A 20165-nucleotide genomic window follows, 5' to 3' on the forward strand; every position below is an offset into this window, starting at 1 on the left:
TTCCTCTGATCTATGTGCTTAATTTCTTCCAACACCCCATATGTTGATTCTGGAGTTGTGTATTTCTTGTTCGGAACTCTTACTCTTTTCGTTTTCCGAACTGATTCTTCTTCTGACTCACTTTGCTCAGTTTGGCTTGATACTTCAATTATCGTGTCTGGTGATTTCTTTTTCAGAGTGTATTTCAGTCTTTTCACTCCTTTTGGCCACACATCACCTTTTCTTGCTTCCCCTACTTGCACAGTTTCTTCTGCTTCAGTGCCAAGTTCGCAAGTTCTTTTACTCAGTTTTTTTCTCTGATGCACTTGCTCTTGATTCTCATTTTACACTTCTCCATCATCACCTTTTACAGCAGTCGTATGAGACCCAGTAGCCGGTGCCCACTTTATTCGACTTTTTCCTTGTTCAGCCTCTTATTCAACACTTGCAGAATCTGTAGCTTCAGATTCTATGGTTTCAGATTCTACAGCTTCTGGCTTTTCTCTACTCTCTGCCAGTCGCTGCTCTTCTTTTTCTTGTCTTTCCAGTGGACTTGGGACTATTCTTGTATGACTTGCGTGTATCCAATTCGGCAAGCCACCACACTTCACTGCTGTCGTGGTCACTAGTATTAACTGGTATGGGCCATGCCAACATGGTTCCAGACACAATTTTCTCACATGCTTCTTCACCAGGATCCACTCTCCTGGACTTAAATCATGTGCTTGCTCTTTGTTTGTTTTGGTTGCAATTTCTCCAACCGGATGATACACAGAACACACCACATCAGCCAATCATTTGTAATAATCAAGCACTAGATCATCAGTAATGTTCATCAGTTGATTTGCTGGTACAATCGGCTGTCTCATTGTTCTCCCCTTTATAACTTCATGAGGGGATAGTCCAGTGTTTTTTATCAGGAATGCTTCTCAGACTCATCAATACCAGTGGTAAAGCATCAGGCCATTCCAGTGCTGTGAATGCACACACCTTTGACAGTCTGGATTTAATAGTGCCAATAATTTGCTCGACCACACCTGAGGCTTCTGGTCGATAGGCACAATGCAGCTTTTGTTCAATTTGTAATGCTGCACAAATCATCCAAATTATTTCATTATTAAAATCTATAACTCTATCCGTTTCTAAAGAGACTGGAAATCCAAATCTAATCTCTCTCAAAAGCAAGTCAGCAACTGTTAAACTATCATTTCTTCTTGTTGGATATGCTTCCACCCAAAGAGAAAACAGGCAAACAACAACCAACACATATTTTTGCCTGTTACAAGGAAGCAGCTCAATCAAATCAGCTTGTAATTGAGTAAGTGGTCCTGCTGCTTTTCCAACCCGTCTACAACTAACAACAGTCTTTCTACCTGGATTCTGCTGCTGGCACACTACACATCTCTGGAAAGACTCTCTGCAATAACCCTAAACCTAGGATTGGATGTATGATGATACAACACAAATATTTACAAAGCATGCCTTTACAACACAGTTTTTGCATCACAACATCCATTACAACGCATGATTTTATATTACATGCCATCACAATGCATTTTTAGAAACTACATTTACAACGCATTCCATTACAATGCATTCCATTACAATGCATTCCATTACAACGCATTCCATTACAATGCATACCATTACAACGCATACCATTACAACGCATATTATTTTTAGGGTAAGTGTTGGATAGTGTCGGGGTAAAAATTTGTATTCCCACTCCAGTGAGTGCAACAGTAGGGTAAGTGTTGGATAGGAAAGGGGAAAAAATTACTATTCCCCATTGCTTACCTTGTATGGCGTCGTAATGGCAGGCGTTGTAGTGAGATGCGTTGTAGTGGCAAGCGTTGTAGTGACATGTGATGTAATGGCTGCGTTGTAATGGCATGCGATGTAAAGGATGTTGCGTTGTAATGACTGCGTTGTAAAGGTAGTGCGATGTAATGACTGCATTGTAAAGTTAATTTCCCCCTAGGATTGTACCATGACTGTTTGAAGAGTCTAATCATAGCATCTCTTCCCACATGTTACTCCATGGTACATCCTTGCCATTTAAGAAAGTAAACAGTCTGGTATTACTGGCCTACCATCCACATACACCCACACTTCATCTTCAGGTCTCCTTGTACAACCTGATTTAATCCAAATCTCTTTTTCTTCTTCACTGGCTTCTTCCTGCAACTGTCTAATTTCTTCCCATGTCTCTATCAAAGAAAACATCAAGTGACAATTTGTATTCTATTTTTCTGTTCCTTTATTAATTGATAATGAATTGTTTGCAAAGAAACTAGCCACTTGGTTTGCGTATCTGTTCCCACTGGACACATCATTATTTTCTGATTTATGTGCTGGACATTTGACCACTGCAATTTCTTTGGGCAATTGTAGTGCTGATCCTGAAGAAGTCAGAAATCCACATTGCATCCACAATTGACCAAAATCATGCACCACCCCAAAACCATATTGACTGTCAATAAACATGGTTACTCTCAAATTTTTGCCAATTATGCAAGCCCTGGTCAAAGTGACCAATTCCTAAATTTGGGCTGAATGTATCCCTCTTAGACAAGATGCTTCAAGAACCATAGCCACTGTACATACTGCGTATGAAGCACGCAAAGCACCTCTTTCGTCTGTCAGACAGGAACCATCTACAAACATCACACAATCTGACTGACAGTGGTGTATCTTTTTAGTCAGGCCTTGGTTTCGTACACAACTTTGTCACATCCAAACAATCATGATCTGCTTCATCTTTTACTTCTTCACAACTTGAACTCGGCAACAAAGTAGCTGGGTTCAGTGTTGTGCATCTTGTTACTATCACATTCTCGGCACCCAAGATCACTCTCTCATACCTAGTCAAACGACTACTCGTCAAATGCTGAGTTCTCATTCTTGTCAGCAAAATCTAAACAGAATGTGACACATACACTCTCACTGGATGTCCCATCACAATTGATTCACTCTGCTCCAAACTCACACAAGTAGCAGCCACTACTTCCAAACAACGTGGCAATACTGCAGCCACTGAGTCTAAAGTAGCAGTGAAATATGCCACTGGACGACACGCCATTCTATTTGTTTGCATCAAGACTAAAAGTGCACATCCATCCTTCTCACAACAGAATAAGGCAAAATGTTTTCAATACTCTGGCATTCCTAATGCAGGTGCTTGCCAAAGACTATCTCACAACTCAACAAAAGCCTCCATGCTTTCTTCATCCAATTGGATTGGATTGACTACATCTTTGAGAGTCAATCTCTGTAATGGCTTGGCTATCCGTGAAAAAGCCCTGATCCACTGTCTGCAGTATCCAACCATGCCCAGAAACATTTGAACTTCTTTCTGTTTTCTGGGAGGACCTATTTGCAAGATCACAGCAATTCGATCTTGTGATACTTTCCTGACTCCTTTTTCAATTTTGTGTCCTAAATATTGAACCTCTTTTTGACAAAACTGCAATTTTGCTGGTGACACTTTATGCCCACCTACTGCCAAATGGTTCAGTAGAGCAATTGTATCTGTTACACATGCTTCTCGTGTCTTTAATGCCACTAATATGTCATCAATGTATTGTACTTATACAGAGTCCTCTGGCATAACCAATGACTCCAGACACTTTTTTCAGAATTTGATTGAAAATTGAAGGATTCTCTGTATACTTTTGAGGAACTCAAGCACCATGCCAAAACACGATCTCTGAACCGGAAAGCAAAAAGAATATGGCTATCCGGATGCCAGAGTATCGAGTAAAATGCTTGGCACAAATCAATCACAGTCAACCATTCTGTATCCCAGGAAATTTGGTAAAAAATCACTGCTGGGTTTGGCACTATCGGACAACAATGTACACCAATCTTGTTAATCTTTCTCAAATCTTGCACAATTCTATACTTGCCGCTCTGTTTCTTAATTCCCATAATAGGTGAATTACAAGGACTATCTAGTATCTCTTTCAGAACACCCTGTTCAATCATTTGCTCAATTACAGGAGTAACTCCTGCAATGGTCTCAGGACTCATTTTATACTGCAGTGTTTTGGGAAATTCTGCACCCTGTTAGACCAAACTTTGGATCGGATCAACACCCTTCATCAATCCAATGTCTTTCCCTGTAAAATCCCACACATCAGTCGTCACTGTATCTCTCAATTCAACAGGCAAATCCTTTGATGTAAATAAAGGATATAAATCATTCACTTCTGACCCTTGCTTTGCTAACATCACTTTGAAAGTAACATCCTCATCTGGTGTTTGAAAAGCAATGCCATCTGGTGTACAATAGAAGGTACAATTCATTTTACACAGTTTGGGTCAGATGCAACAAGCATTTTTTCCCTCACAAACGGGCCGATTCGCAGAATCGGCCCATTTGCGATCGCAAAAAATGGTTTTGCGATGCATCAAACCCAATTGTGTGATTCAGTAACCTGTTAGCGAATCGCAAAATGGGTTTGTGATTCGCTATTTGGAAGGGGCATGTTTAGGGCGTCCCATCCAAATAGCAAATCCTAACAGTATGCACGAATGTTTTGTGAAAGTGAATGCGGTTGCAAAACATTCGCATCTTACCACCTACTTCAAGTAGGTGGTAAGACATTTGCAAATGGGAAGGGGTCCCCAAGGGACCCCTTCTACTTTGTGGATGTTTGTAAAAACATTTGTAAGAGCAGGCAGTGGTCCCACAGACCACTGCCTGCTCTTAAAAAATGAAAAGAAAACTTTTCATTTTTCCTAGGGGGTCGTAAAATGCGACCTACCTCATTAATATTCACGACCCCTTAGGAATCGCAGAAAGTGTACTGCACACTTTCATGCATAACGTTTTGCGATTCCCTAATTGCGAATAACAAATATTCGCAATTAGGGAATAGCAAAACATATTGTTTTGATGCACCTGGCCCTAAGTCCCTACCTAAAAGGTTCACTGGACTTGCATCACACACCACAAACCGATGCAAATCTCTAAACTTTCCAATATGAACCTCCATTGGTTTGGTCACTGGAGTCTTAATATGCTTATTTGAGACTCCTACAACTTGGATAGTTTCTCCTGAGAGGGGTAGGTTTAGAATTTCTGCTGTTCTCACAGTAGAATGGGTAGCACCAGTGTCCACAAGGAATGTAATATCATTACATTCCCCTTTCCCATCCACAAAAGGACCTGACTGATCTACCTCTAGAAATGCTCCAAGCACGCACTCTTCCTCCCCCCTCAGGCACTGTCATTGAGATGAATCTAAATCGCACGGAGGGCACTGTAACCAATATTGCGAAACCATTTGTACATTTTGATTCTTACCAACTTGTTCACCCACATGAAAACCAGAATCCGCACTGTATCTCTGTACCTGAGCATTCACATTATTAGGCATAGGAGCTTGCGGCACTTGTACCTGTTGTACTTGCTGTGCAACTACCTGTTTTTGTTGTTGCTGCAGCTGTTGTTGATTCGCAAGCACCTCATTCTGCATCTGTGAATTGAAATTTTGAACCATTCCATTATTTCCTAACAAGAACTTGCACTTCTTCCAATGTCCTATCCTTCCGCAAGCATGACAAGGAAATTTCTTTTTCATCTCTTCTTTATTATTTCTACCTCTACCTTTTCCCGATAATTGCACTTGAACACCACCATTCAGTACAACATTTATACCAGGTACCCGACCATTTTGAAAATTCTGATTCTACCCTTTAATCTGGAAACCTGTTTGAGGACAATCAACAAAATTCCCATTTTTCTGCTGTGCCACTTTCATTTGCGCCCACATCATTTTCTCTTTCAATTTCTTATGTCTTGATTCAATATCATCATTACAATATGTTGCATACCTCAGAATTTCATCCACTGTCTTGTTTTGCCTACAAATCATATGCTGCTGAATCATATTACTAATTTCAGGTTTCAATCCAAACACAAACTTATACACAAAATGTCCCATATCTTTGTCAGTTATTTTTTTCGAAACCACTATATTGTTTGAACACTTGTAAAAGTCTCTCATAATAGGCATGTACTGCTTCTTTTGACTCCTGTGTCGTCCTATCAATCTTAACCCAATTTGTTTCTTTTGGGGAAATCTTACTCTTCAAGTAAGTAATTACTTGATTATATTTCCTCATCACCTCTTCTGAAGGCGCTCCAGTTTTAACATCTCTAGGATATTCCTCTTTTGGCCAATCAACTGCAATCTTACACTCAGTCCATAAATCAGCTGGAACTACAATATCGAATAGACCATCCAAAACTTTCAACAAGACAGTTGAAACTTTTACAAATCTCTCTACCTGATTGTACCACTCGACAGGCTTTTCTCTCAACCTGGGAAATTCATTAGTAAAAGACAATATGCCCTGTCTTGACGAAGCAATGTGAACATATCCACCACCTGGATCTTTTCTCATTGGATATATCATTTCAGCAGGTTCTTTCTCTCTTAATGGAAGTGTTAGACATGGCACCATTGGCGTGGGTCTCACTTCCATTTATTTGCTGTTACCTCTTATGTTTTTGCTGGTTTTAGATGCTTTAGGGCACTGTGCCACTGCTGTTCAATGCCACATTGCAAGTGCTCCATATGGTAAATTGATGTATGGATTAGTGACTCCATGGTTGACTTCTTTGGTTTACTGTCAGACCCTAGTACAGTGCACTGCGTGTGCCCAGGGCTTGTAAATCAAATGCTACTGGTGGGCTTGCAGCACTGATTGTGCCTCCCACCGGAGCAGCTTGTAAAGTGTCTCAGGCCTGCCATTGCAGAGCCTGTGTGCAGTCTGGTACTGCCATGTGGACTGGGCAAGTGCACCCTCTTGCCAGTCCCTAAACCTTCCCTTTTATACATATTAGTCACCCCTAAGGTAGGCCCAAGGGCAGGGTGCATTATAGTTAAAAGGTAGGACATGCCTTGATGTGTGTGGCATGTCCTGATAGTGAATTACAGCCATTTTCGTTTTTCACTATTGCAAGGCTACCTGTTCCCCATAGGCTAGAATGGGCAGTTTGATTATAACATCTTATAATCCTAACTCTCTCAGGGAACCAGGTAGAAAGTCGAGTTTAGTATGTCTGAACTCAGAATGATAGAATACATCTTTTAGTGAAGTTGGTTTTAACATTCTGTGTTTGAAAATACCACTTTTAGAAAGTAGGTATTTTCTTGCCTAAATATCTGCTAGGTTGTGTATTCCTTGGCTTGAGTTTGAGTGACAGGGGCTGGGGGATTCCAGAAGACAGGGTGAGACCGCACAGGGCTGAATTGAGAGCTACATGTAGATGGGTGGGAGGAGTTGCACCTGGGACCTGAATAGGGCTGTGCCTTCCCTCCACAATGCTGGCTCCACCTCCTGTGGTGCGTTTGATGCCTCTGCTCTGCACTGTGAAAGGAAAGAAGGAGAAAAGTAAACAAAGTGCCTCAGGACTGACCAGAACTGGTTTGGACTAGGCAAAGGCCTCTCTGCCTTCAGAGACAAAGGATTTTGGTGTATAAAAGAGGGGACCCAGAACTTTCAATCACTTCTGGGAATCAAGACAGACCTTTGCTGAGGAGAAGAACAAGGAAGCTGAAGGAGGAGACTTCCCCTGTGCTGTGTGTTTGGGGGTTGGCCTGCAGTGGTTGCTTCATTGCCAAAGAAAGGAGAAAAGGGCTGAGTGTACTTTCTATCAACTTAAAGAAGAATCTCCAAGGGCTTGAACTAGAGCTTGCCTCCTGCCTGAAGTCTCAGGGATACAAGACTTCACCAACCAGCTTCCCCTGAATTCCCTTGCTGGGAATCAAAGTGCCTGCTGTTGTGATGGGCCTTCTGAGAGACTGCATGTTGCCAGGAGCTGGAAGCGCGACGCAACAACGAGAAGCGTGTTGCCGCCGCAGCTGCTGTCGTCGCATCGCTGAAGAAGCGAGCCACCGCTGTCGTCATCGCATCGCCAAAGGGCGGCGCATCACTGGAGAAGCAGGACGCCGCCACAGAGGTCACATCACCGGAGAATTGCGTTGCAGGGCTTGTCGCGGCTCCAAAGATCATCAAGTCGCCGCACGGCCGTCGGGCGTGCACGCATCACACCAACGTCGCATCATAACCAAGACGCCATTTTGTCGCATCGCACCGGAGTAGAGTATCGCATCGAAGTGCCATCTCGTCGCATCGCACCAGAGAGCAGTAAGAAACAGACTCATCACCTCCCCACACAGTAAGGAAGCGAGCATCAACTCCCCTGCGCAGCAGTAAGGAACCAACGCATCCACTCCCCTTAGTGTAAGGAACCGACGCATCAACTTCCCTGTGACCCTTTTGTTTTCCTTGCGTTGCCCATCAAAGGTACATTTAGAGTAAAGTGTCGCATTTACAACTTGAGAGAACTGAGCTATTTCATAACATTTTAAAGTCTATTTTTGGGTACAGTATTGTGGATTTTTGTTGTTTGGTCTTGTGTTAAGTCTATATAAAAATATGTATTTTTATAATACAACCTGTGTGGTGTCCATCTGTAGTGTTGTCACTGTATTACTGTATGTGTTCACAAATGCTTTACACACTGCCTCTGAGATAAGCCTGCCTGCTCGTGCCAAGCTACCAAGGGGGCAAGGAGTTTACCCGCTTACCCTGACTAGACACAAGGGTCCCTATTTGGTCAAAGGTACCTACCTCTGCCAACTAGAGACCCCCAAATCTAACATGAAGCAAAGAAGATGCAGTCACACCCTTACTTGATAGAATTTCTTCTTGCTTTTTCGTCCTTCTACCTTTCCATCGTTCCAGTTCACCCAACCTTTTCAGAGTATTAATCAACTCCTTTATTTGCAATCGTTTACCAGATGCCTTCAAGTTCTCCAAATCCTTAACACTAAAATCCAACCTATACGTATTTTGTAAAGCTTTAGATTTTTCAATATTCACTCCATATTCCTGTGCAGCTTCTGCCAACTTTTCATGCACGTGTTTCGCTTTCAATGAAATATTCTTACACAAAAATACCAACTCATCATCCTGATATTTACTCAGTCTCTCAGGACTTATTGTTCCAATAATCATTTCTTCCAGATCTACTCTTAATCTACCTATATCTATACTTGGTTTAGATTTACTAGGTGCCATTCCTCTTATTCAATCATCCAACTCCTCTGGCGAAGGTCCCACTGAACCCCCTGATACTGTAGTAATTTCTCTCACATTCGACATTAATTTTCTATGTTCTATCTGTACACTCCTTTTTAGCATTTCAGTCACATTTCCATTCACTGGAATGTCAATGAATGACATACCCATCTCATTTGAGTATGGTCCACTAACATTCCTAGCACCATTCAATGCATGCACTCTCTAAATATTTTGGCCCTCACTATACAATGGGACTATAGGACCAATTGTCACCGGAACTGACAACGCTTCTGTATTTAAACTCATCTGATTAATTTTCGGAGTCAATTCTTCCTAGTCTCGAGATTTCTCTCCTGTGAAACCCGAGTTGTCTGGGAAGACTGTAAAGCTAATGGAACTTGTGAAGCTTGTGAAACCTGTGGAACTTCTATTTCAATTAATGGTGCACTTGGAGTAATCCCATCAGGACTCTCCCGATATGGTGGAGGTCTCTTTAATAACATCTCATCTAATAACTTATCATCATGGTTGCAGGTAAGAGGGAGGGCAGCCTCCAACCCAAAGCCGTCGAGGCGGACCGCCCCACCTTGGTACGCCACTGATGCTGCCATATTTACAGCACCTTTACAGCACCTTAGGTCTAATGGAGAACGTACAGGCAATTAATAGCCTTTAAATCAGAAATGTAATGACGCAGGTATCTTGATGTGAATGAATGTTATTAGCGGCTGTCCTGTTTCTTAGTTGTTTGTTTTAAATGGCTGCGTTGTTTGCATAAATTGTTATTTTGAAATGTTTGTGTTGTGCAGGTGCATTAATGGCAGCAAACAAACGGCAATGAATAATATGTAGGAGCGCCATTCTAACACTGCTTACGTTTTTAATACGTAACCTTTGGGAGCATTTCTAAAATGTTTGTTTAAAAGAGCCTTTTTTATTTTGACTTCAGGTTTCACCTTGTGGCGGTCCAGATACTCTTGGAATTGGAATTCCTTTGATATGGGATCAAGACGAGATCTGGTGGGCGAATTGGCAACTGCAATTCGAACGAAGACAGATTTGCACTTTGGGCTTTATCACTCTCTTTTTGAGTGGTTTAACCCTCTTTTTGCCATAGATAAAGAAAATCAATTTAAGACAAGGCTGTTCCCCAAATCCAAGTCGATACCAGAGCTGTATGAACTTGTGAAACTATACAAGCCAGACATCCTGTGGTCAGATGGCAATGGTGGTGCACCTGACACCTACTGGAACAGCACTGACTTTTTAGCCTGGCTCTATAATGACAGGTATTTATCTACTATTTCTAATTTATAAATTGAAAACTTGCACTTTCTAATTATTATTCTTGTTGCCTCTCTTGCACTTGTTAGCCCAAAGCGAGGTAACATTACGTTGTTTGAATATCGTACGGTTGTTACATAATAACCTCCCAGGCCAAACTTTATGTAAAAAGTCAGTGTCAATGTGCTCTAGTTAGACTTTTCTGCCAAATAATATTTTCGCAGATTATCGAATGTGAGTAGGTTCTCAGCTGTTTACTACACCTTTAGCAACAGTCAGTCTGAAAGTTCCATATGGTACTTTTCTGGGATACCACATTTTCAGCTCAATTAATATATATTTTGGGATTATCTGACATGAGTCTGAACCATTGCATTTCGGGGATAAAGATGGGACGTTCAATTCTTCCTGGCACATTACTAATATTTCTTATCTGTGTGCTTTTAACATTTTGATTAACTGTTCTAGTGTCCGACACTTTAGATTACAATGCACGATGGTCACTTTTTACATTGTCCTTTGGACTGAAATCCATGTCCTTTGGTCTGAAGTCCACTTATTCATCATGGAAATCATCTTCAATAAATCTTTAGTCATACAGAATTCCCGAATTCTTCTTGTGAGACATCAAATAGTGCATACAATGTTCTTAAAAAATGTGTTTTTCAAGATGTAAACTACGATGAAAAAACTTGCACTAGCCACTCTTTCTGCCAGATTTTTTTTTCGTGCTCGGAGACCTGTGTTACAATTTGGACACACATAGGCAAGCACTACTTAGGAAACTTTAAGTGCCCCATGTCTGTTAAGGAAATATTTAGTCCCTATGTCCACCATACATTTTAAAAACGTCTTACGGTAGACACCCTTTTTTGAGATTTAGTTTGTAAATATTTATGTAGGAGTGTTTCTTAATTTTGGTATAAACTCTCAGCTTTTTGGAAGTTTAACTCAACCAATTTTAGTAGAAGACCTATTTCCGAGTCTTTGTCAGGCCAAACTTCCCTTCCAAGTGAAAATCTTTGAGATGGGTGTTTATATCCAACTCATGTCCGACTTCTCTGTAAAATCAAGACCAACAAACATCTCAACAAAAAAAAACACAAGCATTTGCAATGCAATAGGTCTTGCATTAATTAAGTTTGAGCTATTGGCATTGCTAAATATTGCAACACCAATTACAACATAAGTCTATAAATTGTAGGCCAAAAAAATGTGTATTTATTTTTGTAGCAATGGTGGCATGCTGCGCTTTAGATGAATATGTTTAAAAGTAAAGTGCGCCATACTGCGATTGCTACAATAGTGAATTGTGGATGCGTTAACAATTGATGTGTGCACTGATGGCTGGTGTATGCCTGTAGAAATTGATGGCTGGTGGAGTGTCTGTGCCTGGTGAAATGATGCACTGACGTCTGGTGGTGCGTGCCTGGTGGAAGCGTGCACTGACGGCTGGTAGTGTTTGTGCCCGGTGAAAGCGTGCACTGACAGCTGGTGGTGTTTGTGCCCGGTGAAAGCGTGCACTGACAACTGATGGTGTCTGTGCCTGGTGAAAGTGTGCACTGACGGTGTGGTTGTGTGTGTGTGTGGTTAAGTGTATGTGTGGTTGGGTGTGTGTGTGGTTGGGCGTGTGTGTGGTTGTGTGTGTGGTTGTGTGTGGTTGTATGTGCGGTTGGGTGTGTGTGTGGTTGTGTGTGTGGCTGTGTGTGTGGTGTGTATGTGTGTAGTTGTGTGTGTGCTTGTGTGCTTGTGTGTGTGTGTGGCTGTGTGTGTGTGTGTGGTTTTGTGTGTTGCTGTGTGTGTGGTTGTGTGTGGTTGGGTGTGTGTGGCTGTGTGTGGTTGGGTGTGTGGTTGTGTGTGTGTGTGGTTGTGTGTGTGGTTGTGGTTGTGTGTGTGTGGTTGGGTGTGTGCATGGTCGTGTGGGTGGTTGTGTGTGGTTGTGTCTGCGTGTGTGGTTGTATGTGTGGTTGTATGTGTGGTTGTGTGTGTGGTTGTGTGTGTGGCTATGTGTGTGTGTGCTTGTGTGTGTGTGTGTGCTTGTGTGTGCGTGGTTGTGTGTGTGGTTGTTGTGTGTGTGGCTGTGTGTGTGGTTGTGTGTATGTGTGTGATTATGTGTGTTGCTGTGTGTGTGGTGTGTGTGGCTGTGTGGTTGTGTGTGTGAGGTTGTGTGTGTTGTGTGTGGTTGTGTGTGTGAGGTTGTGTGTGTGGTTGTGTGTGTGGTGTGTGCGGCTGTGTGTGGTTGGGTGTGTGAGGTGTGTGGTTGTGTGTGTGTGGTTGTGTGTGTGTGGTGTGTGTGGTTGTGGTTGTGTGTGTGTGGTTGGGTGTGTGTGTGGTTGGGTGTGTGTGTGGTTGGGTGTGCGTGGTTGTGTGGGTGGTTGTGTGTGGTTGTGTCTGCGTGTGTGGTTGTATGTGTGGTTGTATGTGTGGTTGTATGTGCGGTTGTGTGTGTGGTTGTGTGTGTGGTTGTGTGTGTGGTTGTCTCTGTGGCTGTGTGGCTGTGGCTGTGTGTGTGTGTGCTTGTGTATGTGTGCTTGTGTGTGCATGGTTGTGTGTGTGGTTGTGTGTGTGGCTGTGGCTGTGTGTGGTTGTGTGTATGTGTGTGATTTTGTGTGTGTTGCTGTGTGTGTGTGGTGTGTGTGGCTGTGTGGTTGTGTGTGTGAGGTTGTGTGTGGTGTGTGTGGTTGTGTGTGTGGTTGTGTGTGTGTGTGGTTGTGTGTGTGGTTGTGTGTGTGTGGTTGTTTGTGTGTGGTTGGGTGTGTGTGTGGTTGGGTGTGCATGGTTGTGTGGGTGGTTGTGTGTGGTTGTGTCTGCGTGTGTGGTTGTATGTGCGGTTGTATGTGTGGTTGTATGTGCAGTTGTGTGTGTGGTTGTGTGTGTGGTTGTGTGTGTGGTTGTGTGTGTGGTTGTGTGCGTGGCTGTGTGTATGTGTGTGATTGTGTGTGTTGCTGTGTGAGTGGTCTGTGTGGCTGTGTGTGGTTGTGTGTGAGGTTGTGTGTGGTGTGTGTGTTTGTGGTTGTGGTTGTGTGTGTGGTTGTGTGTGTGTGGTTGTGTGGTTGTGGTTGTGTGTTTGTGTGTGTGTTTCTGTGTGGTTGGTTGTGTGGTTGTGTGTGTGGTTGTGTGGGTGTGTGTTTGTGATTGTGTGTGTGGTTGTGTGTGTGGTTGTGTGTGTGGTTGTGTGTGTGGTTGTGTGTGTGTCTGGTTGTGGTTGTGTGTGTCTGGTTGTGTGTGTGCTCGTTGTGTGGTTGTGTGTGGTTGTGTGTGTGCTGGTTGTGTGGTTGTGTGTGGTTGTGTGTTTGCGGTTGTGTGTGTGTGTGGTTGTGTGTGGTTTTATGTGTGTGGTTGTGTGTGTGGTTTGGTTGTGTGTGAGGTTTGGTTGTGTGTGTGGTTGTGTGTGTCGTATGTGTGTGTGTGGTTGTGTGTGTGTGGTTGTGTGTGTGTGTGGTTGTGCGTGTGGTTGTGTGTGTGGTTGTGATGTGGTTGTGTGTGTGGGGTTGTGTGTGGCTGTTGCTGTGTGTGTGTGGTTGTGTGTATGTGTGTAGTGTGTGGGGGTGTGGTTGTATGTGTGGTGTGTGTGGGTATGGTTGTGTGCGTGTGGTTGTGTGTGTGGTAGTGGTTCTCTGTAAAATCAAGACCAACAAACATCTCAACAAAAAAAACAAGCATTTGCAATGCAACAGGTCTCGCATTAATTAACTGTAAGCTATTGGCATTGCTAAATATTGCAACACCAATTGCAACAAAAGTCTATAAATTGTAGGTCAAAAAAATGTGTATTTATTTTTGTAGCAATGGTGGCATGCTGCGCTTTAGATGAATATATTTAAAAGTAAAGTGCGCCATACTGCGATTTCTACAATAGTTAATTGTGGATGCGTTAACAATTGATGTGTGAACTGATGGCTGGTGGTGTGTGTGCCTGTAGAAATTGTGCACTGATGGCTGGTGGTGTGTGTGCCTGGTGGAAGTGTGCACTGCCGGCTGGTGGTGTGTGTGCCTGGTGGAAGCATGCACTGATGGCTGGTGGTGTGTGTGCCTGGTGAAAGCGTGCAATGACAGCTGGTGGAGCGTGTGTGATGGAAGTGTGCACTGATGACTGATGGTGTCTGTGCCTGGTGAAAGTGTGAACTGACGGTGTGGTTGTGTGGTTGTGTGGTTGTGTGTGGTTGTGTGTGGTTGTGTGTGTGTGGTTGTGTGTAGTTGTGTGTGTGGTTGTTTTTTTTTTAGTCCTCATCACGCAAAGTTTTGAATACTGAAGTGTTTTCGCAACTTGGCCACCTAATAAGAGCCTTTTTGACTAACTGTACCTTCTGTAGCCCTTCCCCGGCACGTAGATTATTTCTAATCCACGTGGGGGTATCCTATCGGCTTTTAGGCGTCTCTTAAACAGCATGCCCACTCCCCAGAGGTTGTTTTCTGTAACCAAAACTTCAAAACTGAAATGTGCGCTTAATCATAGGACCTCGTGAGACAATACGCTCTATGTATAGTAAACAAGAAGTTTTTTTCAAGGGTGCAGATTTAATCACATCCCCACATGCAGCCACAGATACTTGCCATAGAGCCGATACATCCTGCGACGGCAGCGCCTTTCCCCATATTTCATTCAGTAGGCTGAAATCCTCTCCGCCCTCATCGATAAGTGCCCAATACCAGTAGGCTACTTCCTTCCTCTGGAATGATTGCGTTATCTTCCCCTCCAATTCTGCATTACCTGCCCCGTCCTTTCCCAGAGCTTTGGCCCAGCTAATTAGCTGGTAGTACTTTAGTTTGGACAGCCGTCCGCCTGTTAACTCTTGACAGCTATTCCCAGTCAATAATGCAAGCGCCACTCAGAATTTGCCCCCATTCCACAATCCCATTTTCCTTCAGTGGAGTTGATAACGCGTCCCTTAAGCAGTCTGGAGTGCCCGGTGAGTCCCAGATTGGGGCGTGTTGACTATAATAGGGGATCTTCCTTAGGCGCCTCAACTGAACCCATAGTTTGATGGCTGCTCCTAAAATTTGTAGCCTTATCTTTTTGAAAAATTTTGAATGTCCGAATTTGTACAAGAAGTAGTCTCCTCTTGGTCCAACCATCGCTTGCAAATAAGCTGGGAAGTTCTTAAGGTCTTTACATAGCACCCTGATATTCTTAAAGTGGAACGCCCTGTAGTACTGTAAAAGATCAGGGGTGGCTATCCCTCCATGTTCCAATTTCCTTCTCATCTTTTTCAAGGAGATTCTGATCCCCTTGGAGGCCCATATAAAGCTACTGATATCCCCCTGTGCCTTGACTATTGCTTTTTTAAATTCTAATGATATCGAGTTAAAAAGGAAAGTACATTTAGGTGGTTGTGTGTGTGTGGTTGTGTGTAGTTGTGTGTCATTGTGGTGGTGTGTGTGGTTGTGGTTGTGTGTGTGTGGTTGTGTGTGTGGCTGTGGTTGTGTGTGTGGTTGTGGTTGTTTGTGTAGTTGTGTGTGTGTGTGGCTGTGGTTGTGTGTGTGGTTGTGGTCGTTTATGTGGTTGTGTGTGTGTATGTGTGGTTGTGTGTGTGGTTGTGTGTGTGTGGTTGTGTGTGGTTGTGTGTGGTTGTGTGTGTGGCTGTGGTTGTGTGTGTGGTTGTGGTTGTGTCTGTGGCTGTGTGTGTGTATGTGTGGTTGTGTGTGTGGTTGTGTGTATGTGTGGTTGTGTGTGTGGTTGTGTGTGTGGTTGTGTGGTGTGTGTGTTGTGTGTGGTTGTGTGTTGTGTTGTGTGTGTGGTTGTGTGTGTGCTTGTGTGTGGGGGGTGTGTGTGTGGTGTGTGTGTGGTTGTGTGTGTGGTTGTGTGTGTGTGGGGTTGTGGTTGTGTGTGTGGTTGTTAGTGTGGTTGTGTGTGTGTGTTTGGTTGTGGTTGTGTGTGTGCTTGTGTGTGTGCTTGTGTGTGGTGTGTGTGTGGTTGTGTGTGTGTGTGGTTGTGTGTGTGGGGGTGTGGTTGTGTGTGTGTGTGTGTGGTTGTGTGTGTGTGTGTGGTTGTGTGTGTATGTAATTGGGTTGTGTGTGGGGTTGTGTGTGTGGTTTTGTGTGTGTTTGTGGTTGTGTGTGTGTGGTTGTGTGTGTGTGGTTGTGTGTGTGGTTGTGTGTGTGTTGTGTGTGTGGGTGTGGTTGTGTGCGTGCTTGTGTGTGTGTGCAGTTGTGTGTGTGCTTGTGTGTGTGGGGTTGTGGTTGTGTGTGTGGTTGTGTGTGTATGTGTGGTTGGTTGTGTGTATGTGTGGTTGTGTGGTGTGTGGTTGTGTGTGTGGTTGTGTGGTGTGTGTTTTGTGTGTGGTTGTGTGTTGTGTTGTGTGTGTGGTTGTGTGTGTGCTTGTGTGTGGGGTGTGTGTGTGGTGTGTGTGTGGTTGTGTGTGTGGTTGTGTGTGTGGGGTTGTGGTTGTGTGTGTGGTTGTTAGTGTGGTTGTGGTTGTGTGTGTGCTTGTGTGTGTGCTTGTGTGTGGTGTGTGTGTGGTTGTGTGTGTGTGGTTGTGTGTGTGGGGGTGTGGTTGTGTGTGTGTGTGTGTGGTTGTGTGAGTGTGTGTGGTTGTGTGTGTATGTAATTGGGTTGTGTGTGGGGTTGTGTGTGTGGTGTGTGGTTTTGTGTGTGTTTGTGGTTGTGTGTGTGTGGTTGTGTGTGTGTGGTTGTGTGTGTGGTTGTGTGTGTGTTGTGGGTGTGGTTGTGTGCGTGCTTGTGTGTGTGTGCGGTTGTGTGTGTGCTTGTGTGTGTGGGGTTGTGGTTGTGTGTGTGGTTGTGTGTGTGTGTTTGGTTGTGTGGTTGTGTGTGCGTGTGGTTTGTTTGTGTGTGGGGTTGTGTGTGGGTGTGTGGTTGTGTGTGTGTGGTTTTGTGTGTGTGGTTGTGTGGTGTGGTTGTGTGTGTGGTTGGGTGGTTGTGTGTGTGTGTGGTTGTGCATGTGGTTGTGTGTGTGTCTGTGGCTGTGTGTGTGGTTGTGTGTGTGGTTGTTTTGTGTGTATGTGTGTAGTTGTGTGTGTGGTTGTGTGGTTGTGGTTGTGTGTGTGGTAGTGGTTGTGTGTGTGGTTGTGTGTGTGACAGCAATACTAAAAGCATCTCAAAATAAAGGAACACAAACATCGAGTTTGTGGAAAGAGAAAGCACATTGTAAGTCAAACGGGTGCAGCAAAGCATTAACACAACAACATGTTCTTTGATGTTTGACGTTCTTTGAACAAGAACATCAAAGGGGCGCTGCGAAAGTGATCGCGGGCGAAAGTGATCGCGGGCGCTTAATGAGTATGATGAGGTTTGCCATTTTGCACCTCGGCTCCTAATCGCGCGCCCGTGCACATGCACTGTAGCTCTAGGCTGGCCAAGCTGGCCATAGTAGCATTTTCTGAGCCCTCACTAAATGGCTCGCCAGAACAGCGAATGCGCTGGGTCAGGCGAGACCTTAAAACTTTGTGGAAAAACTAATCAGCTGGTAGTGTTCCTTCCTTCTCAGACTGAACTCAAGGACGACTACATGTTCACCCTCATCAGTCTACTCTGCCAAATTATTAGACTTCATCATTAATCGAAACCTAACTGTGATCCCTCACATTGTGAAACTTCCCAAACCGCTTCCTTCCACTACCTCTAGTCAAGAAGCTCAAACCTTACATTCCTTTCTCCGAAGTCAGGACAACATTACAATCATTGGTGCTTTCGCATTTACACAATGGCAATACCTTGCTGATTTGCTTTCCAAAGTGTACCCAGACCTGCCGCAAAACCTTCCTTATCACAGCTTTTCGGCTCATCTCAGGTGTCAAGAAGTCCGCTGAAGTCGCTATCATCCTGAAAACTCAATTGGCTTACCCATGAAGCAACACTTTTTTAAAACACTTTATTTAAAGGTTTTATGACACCAATCAGGATCGCTTAATATACCATCTCCATATTAGAGTGACAGAGAAATGAGAACAAGCAGTAATAAACATCGCACTCATACTGCTTGCTCAGTACAGCCTAGTAGAAATGCATAAACCAACCGTAACAGTGCAACAGCTGTAACCACTCTTCCTCCTATCCCAATTAGTCAGACGTTTCACTAGAGTCTTTTTCCAATTCTCTGTTTCCTGGTCTTCTGAAATATGTGATCCATAAGCTGCAAGTTACTCAAAACTTGACAGCTAGATTTGTCCTAGGTCTTAGACGTAAAAATAGGATTTAGGATCAGCTATACAAACTGCACTGGCTCCTCACAGATAAAAGAAGCTCATACCGAGCTTTAAGTCTTTGTCATAATGCAGTTTATAGTGACAAGATAACTACATGAAAGGCATGTTCTCCAGACACAGGCCCTCTCGAAGGTTGAGATCCTCATTTCAAGTTCTGCTGGACGTGCCCACTCTTGAAAAGACTAGAATTGGTGGACAGTGATAATACCCACTGCCTGGAATAAAATGTCTATTCAGTTGAGCTCTCAAACAGATATGACATTGTTTCAAAAAGGTTTTGAAGCATCTTTGTTTAATCTCATAATGTAGCATTGCATCTTTTTGAGGTATGTATGGTTCACTACATAAGAACAAACTTAACATTCTAGCTGTTATAATTAGTATGGGCTGGGGTGGCCTTGCCTCCCCTGTCCTTAGTGATGCATAAGAAAGGGGGACCAATTCTTTCGAATGTTAGCACCTTACCTCTAAGTATTGCAGTCAACTTTTCCATGTCATAGGGAGTCCATCTCTAAGACCACTCCAATCTCAGCGTTGAAAGATCAGGAGCTTTACATTTCTGATCTACGATCAATCTGGCCACAAGGCAGAAGTTGGGATGCGAGTCTGCCAGCCAGGGCTGATAGTAGGTATAATCCTTCATCACCCACCTCTCCCAACAGATCCACTAATGGTCTTCCTGGTGATGTCTTTACAACTTGCTTTCAAAATCACTTGGTGCGGCCTCATGTCCACCACATATGAATATAGAAACCTGTTTCGTCACACCCTCTCCAGCAGAGTCTGAGCCCCCATACATTGTTCCTAATCGAACTGCTGTTACTGACTTACACATACAAAGCCCGACACAACATTGGACCAACATACCTTTAGCAACCTCATACACTTTCACCAGCCAACCAGACATCTATGCTTTACCTCACTCTAGCTCTCATACTAACCCCAGAGTCACAAATACAAAGCATGAGGTTGCTAGTTTTCATACATCGAACCCAAAACATAGAATGACATCCCTCAGCACATGAGGGCCTTCTCCTCACTTCTGGAGTTCCACAAGACGTTTGAGACATGGCTCTTTGAATAACTCTGCTGAAATCATACCCCCACTCAGCTGCTCAAGAACCTAGAAACCCTCATGACTGATTAGTGTGCTTTGAAAATCAACACACCACTGAAGCATTGTTTTGTAAGCAGTGTCTTTATACTTGGCACAAATAGATGATTTTACTCCTCCAAATTAATATCTGTGAACTCTCAGGAATTTATAAGTGTATAGTCTCTGTCCATTTTGCAACCCTTAGCATTCATTAAAATTCCTGGATAGGCCCATAGGGCCTCAGTTTACTCCAGTTGATCCTAAAGTTGTTATGGTTGTTGTAATGATAGGTGTTAAAGATGGAGAAGTGCATACACTTTTTTCCTGCACCTGATTATAACTGCATTTTGTAATCAATTTGAGATGCTTTTGGTTAATTGAAGTTACAAATCGATGTGAGCTCAATTAGTGCTAAAATTGCAATCAGTGCAGCACGTAGTGGGCACGAAAAGCCTTAGCAACCGTTTTTAGCATGGCTTATGCCTCTAAGTGAGGCCCATAGAATTTTAACGTGGAAAAAAAAATTGTGCTACCATGGCAC

General features: G+C 43.5%; 1 protein-coding gene across 1 annotated transcript in view; it reads left to right on the plus strand.

Moving 5' to 3' along the window:
• The window catches only part of FUCA2 (alpha-L-fucosidase 2), a 356935-nt gene that overhangs the window by 115410 nt on the left and 221360 nt on the right, over nt 1–20165 (plus strand). The window contains exon 3 of the mRNA XM_078648998.1: nt 10031–10370. Within this exon, the coding sequence (XP_078505124.1) occupies nt 10031–10370 (340 nt within the window). The remainder of the gene's footprint in view (nt 1–10030; nt 10371–20165) is intronic.

This window comes from Lissotriton helveticus, chromosome 6, assembly GCF_964261635.1.
Source record: "Lissotriton helveticus chromosome 6, aLisHel1.1, whole genome shotgun sequence".
Lineage (NCBI taxonomy): Eukaryota > Metazoa > Chordata > Amphibia > Caudata > Salamandridae > Lissotriton > Lissotriton helveticus.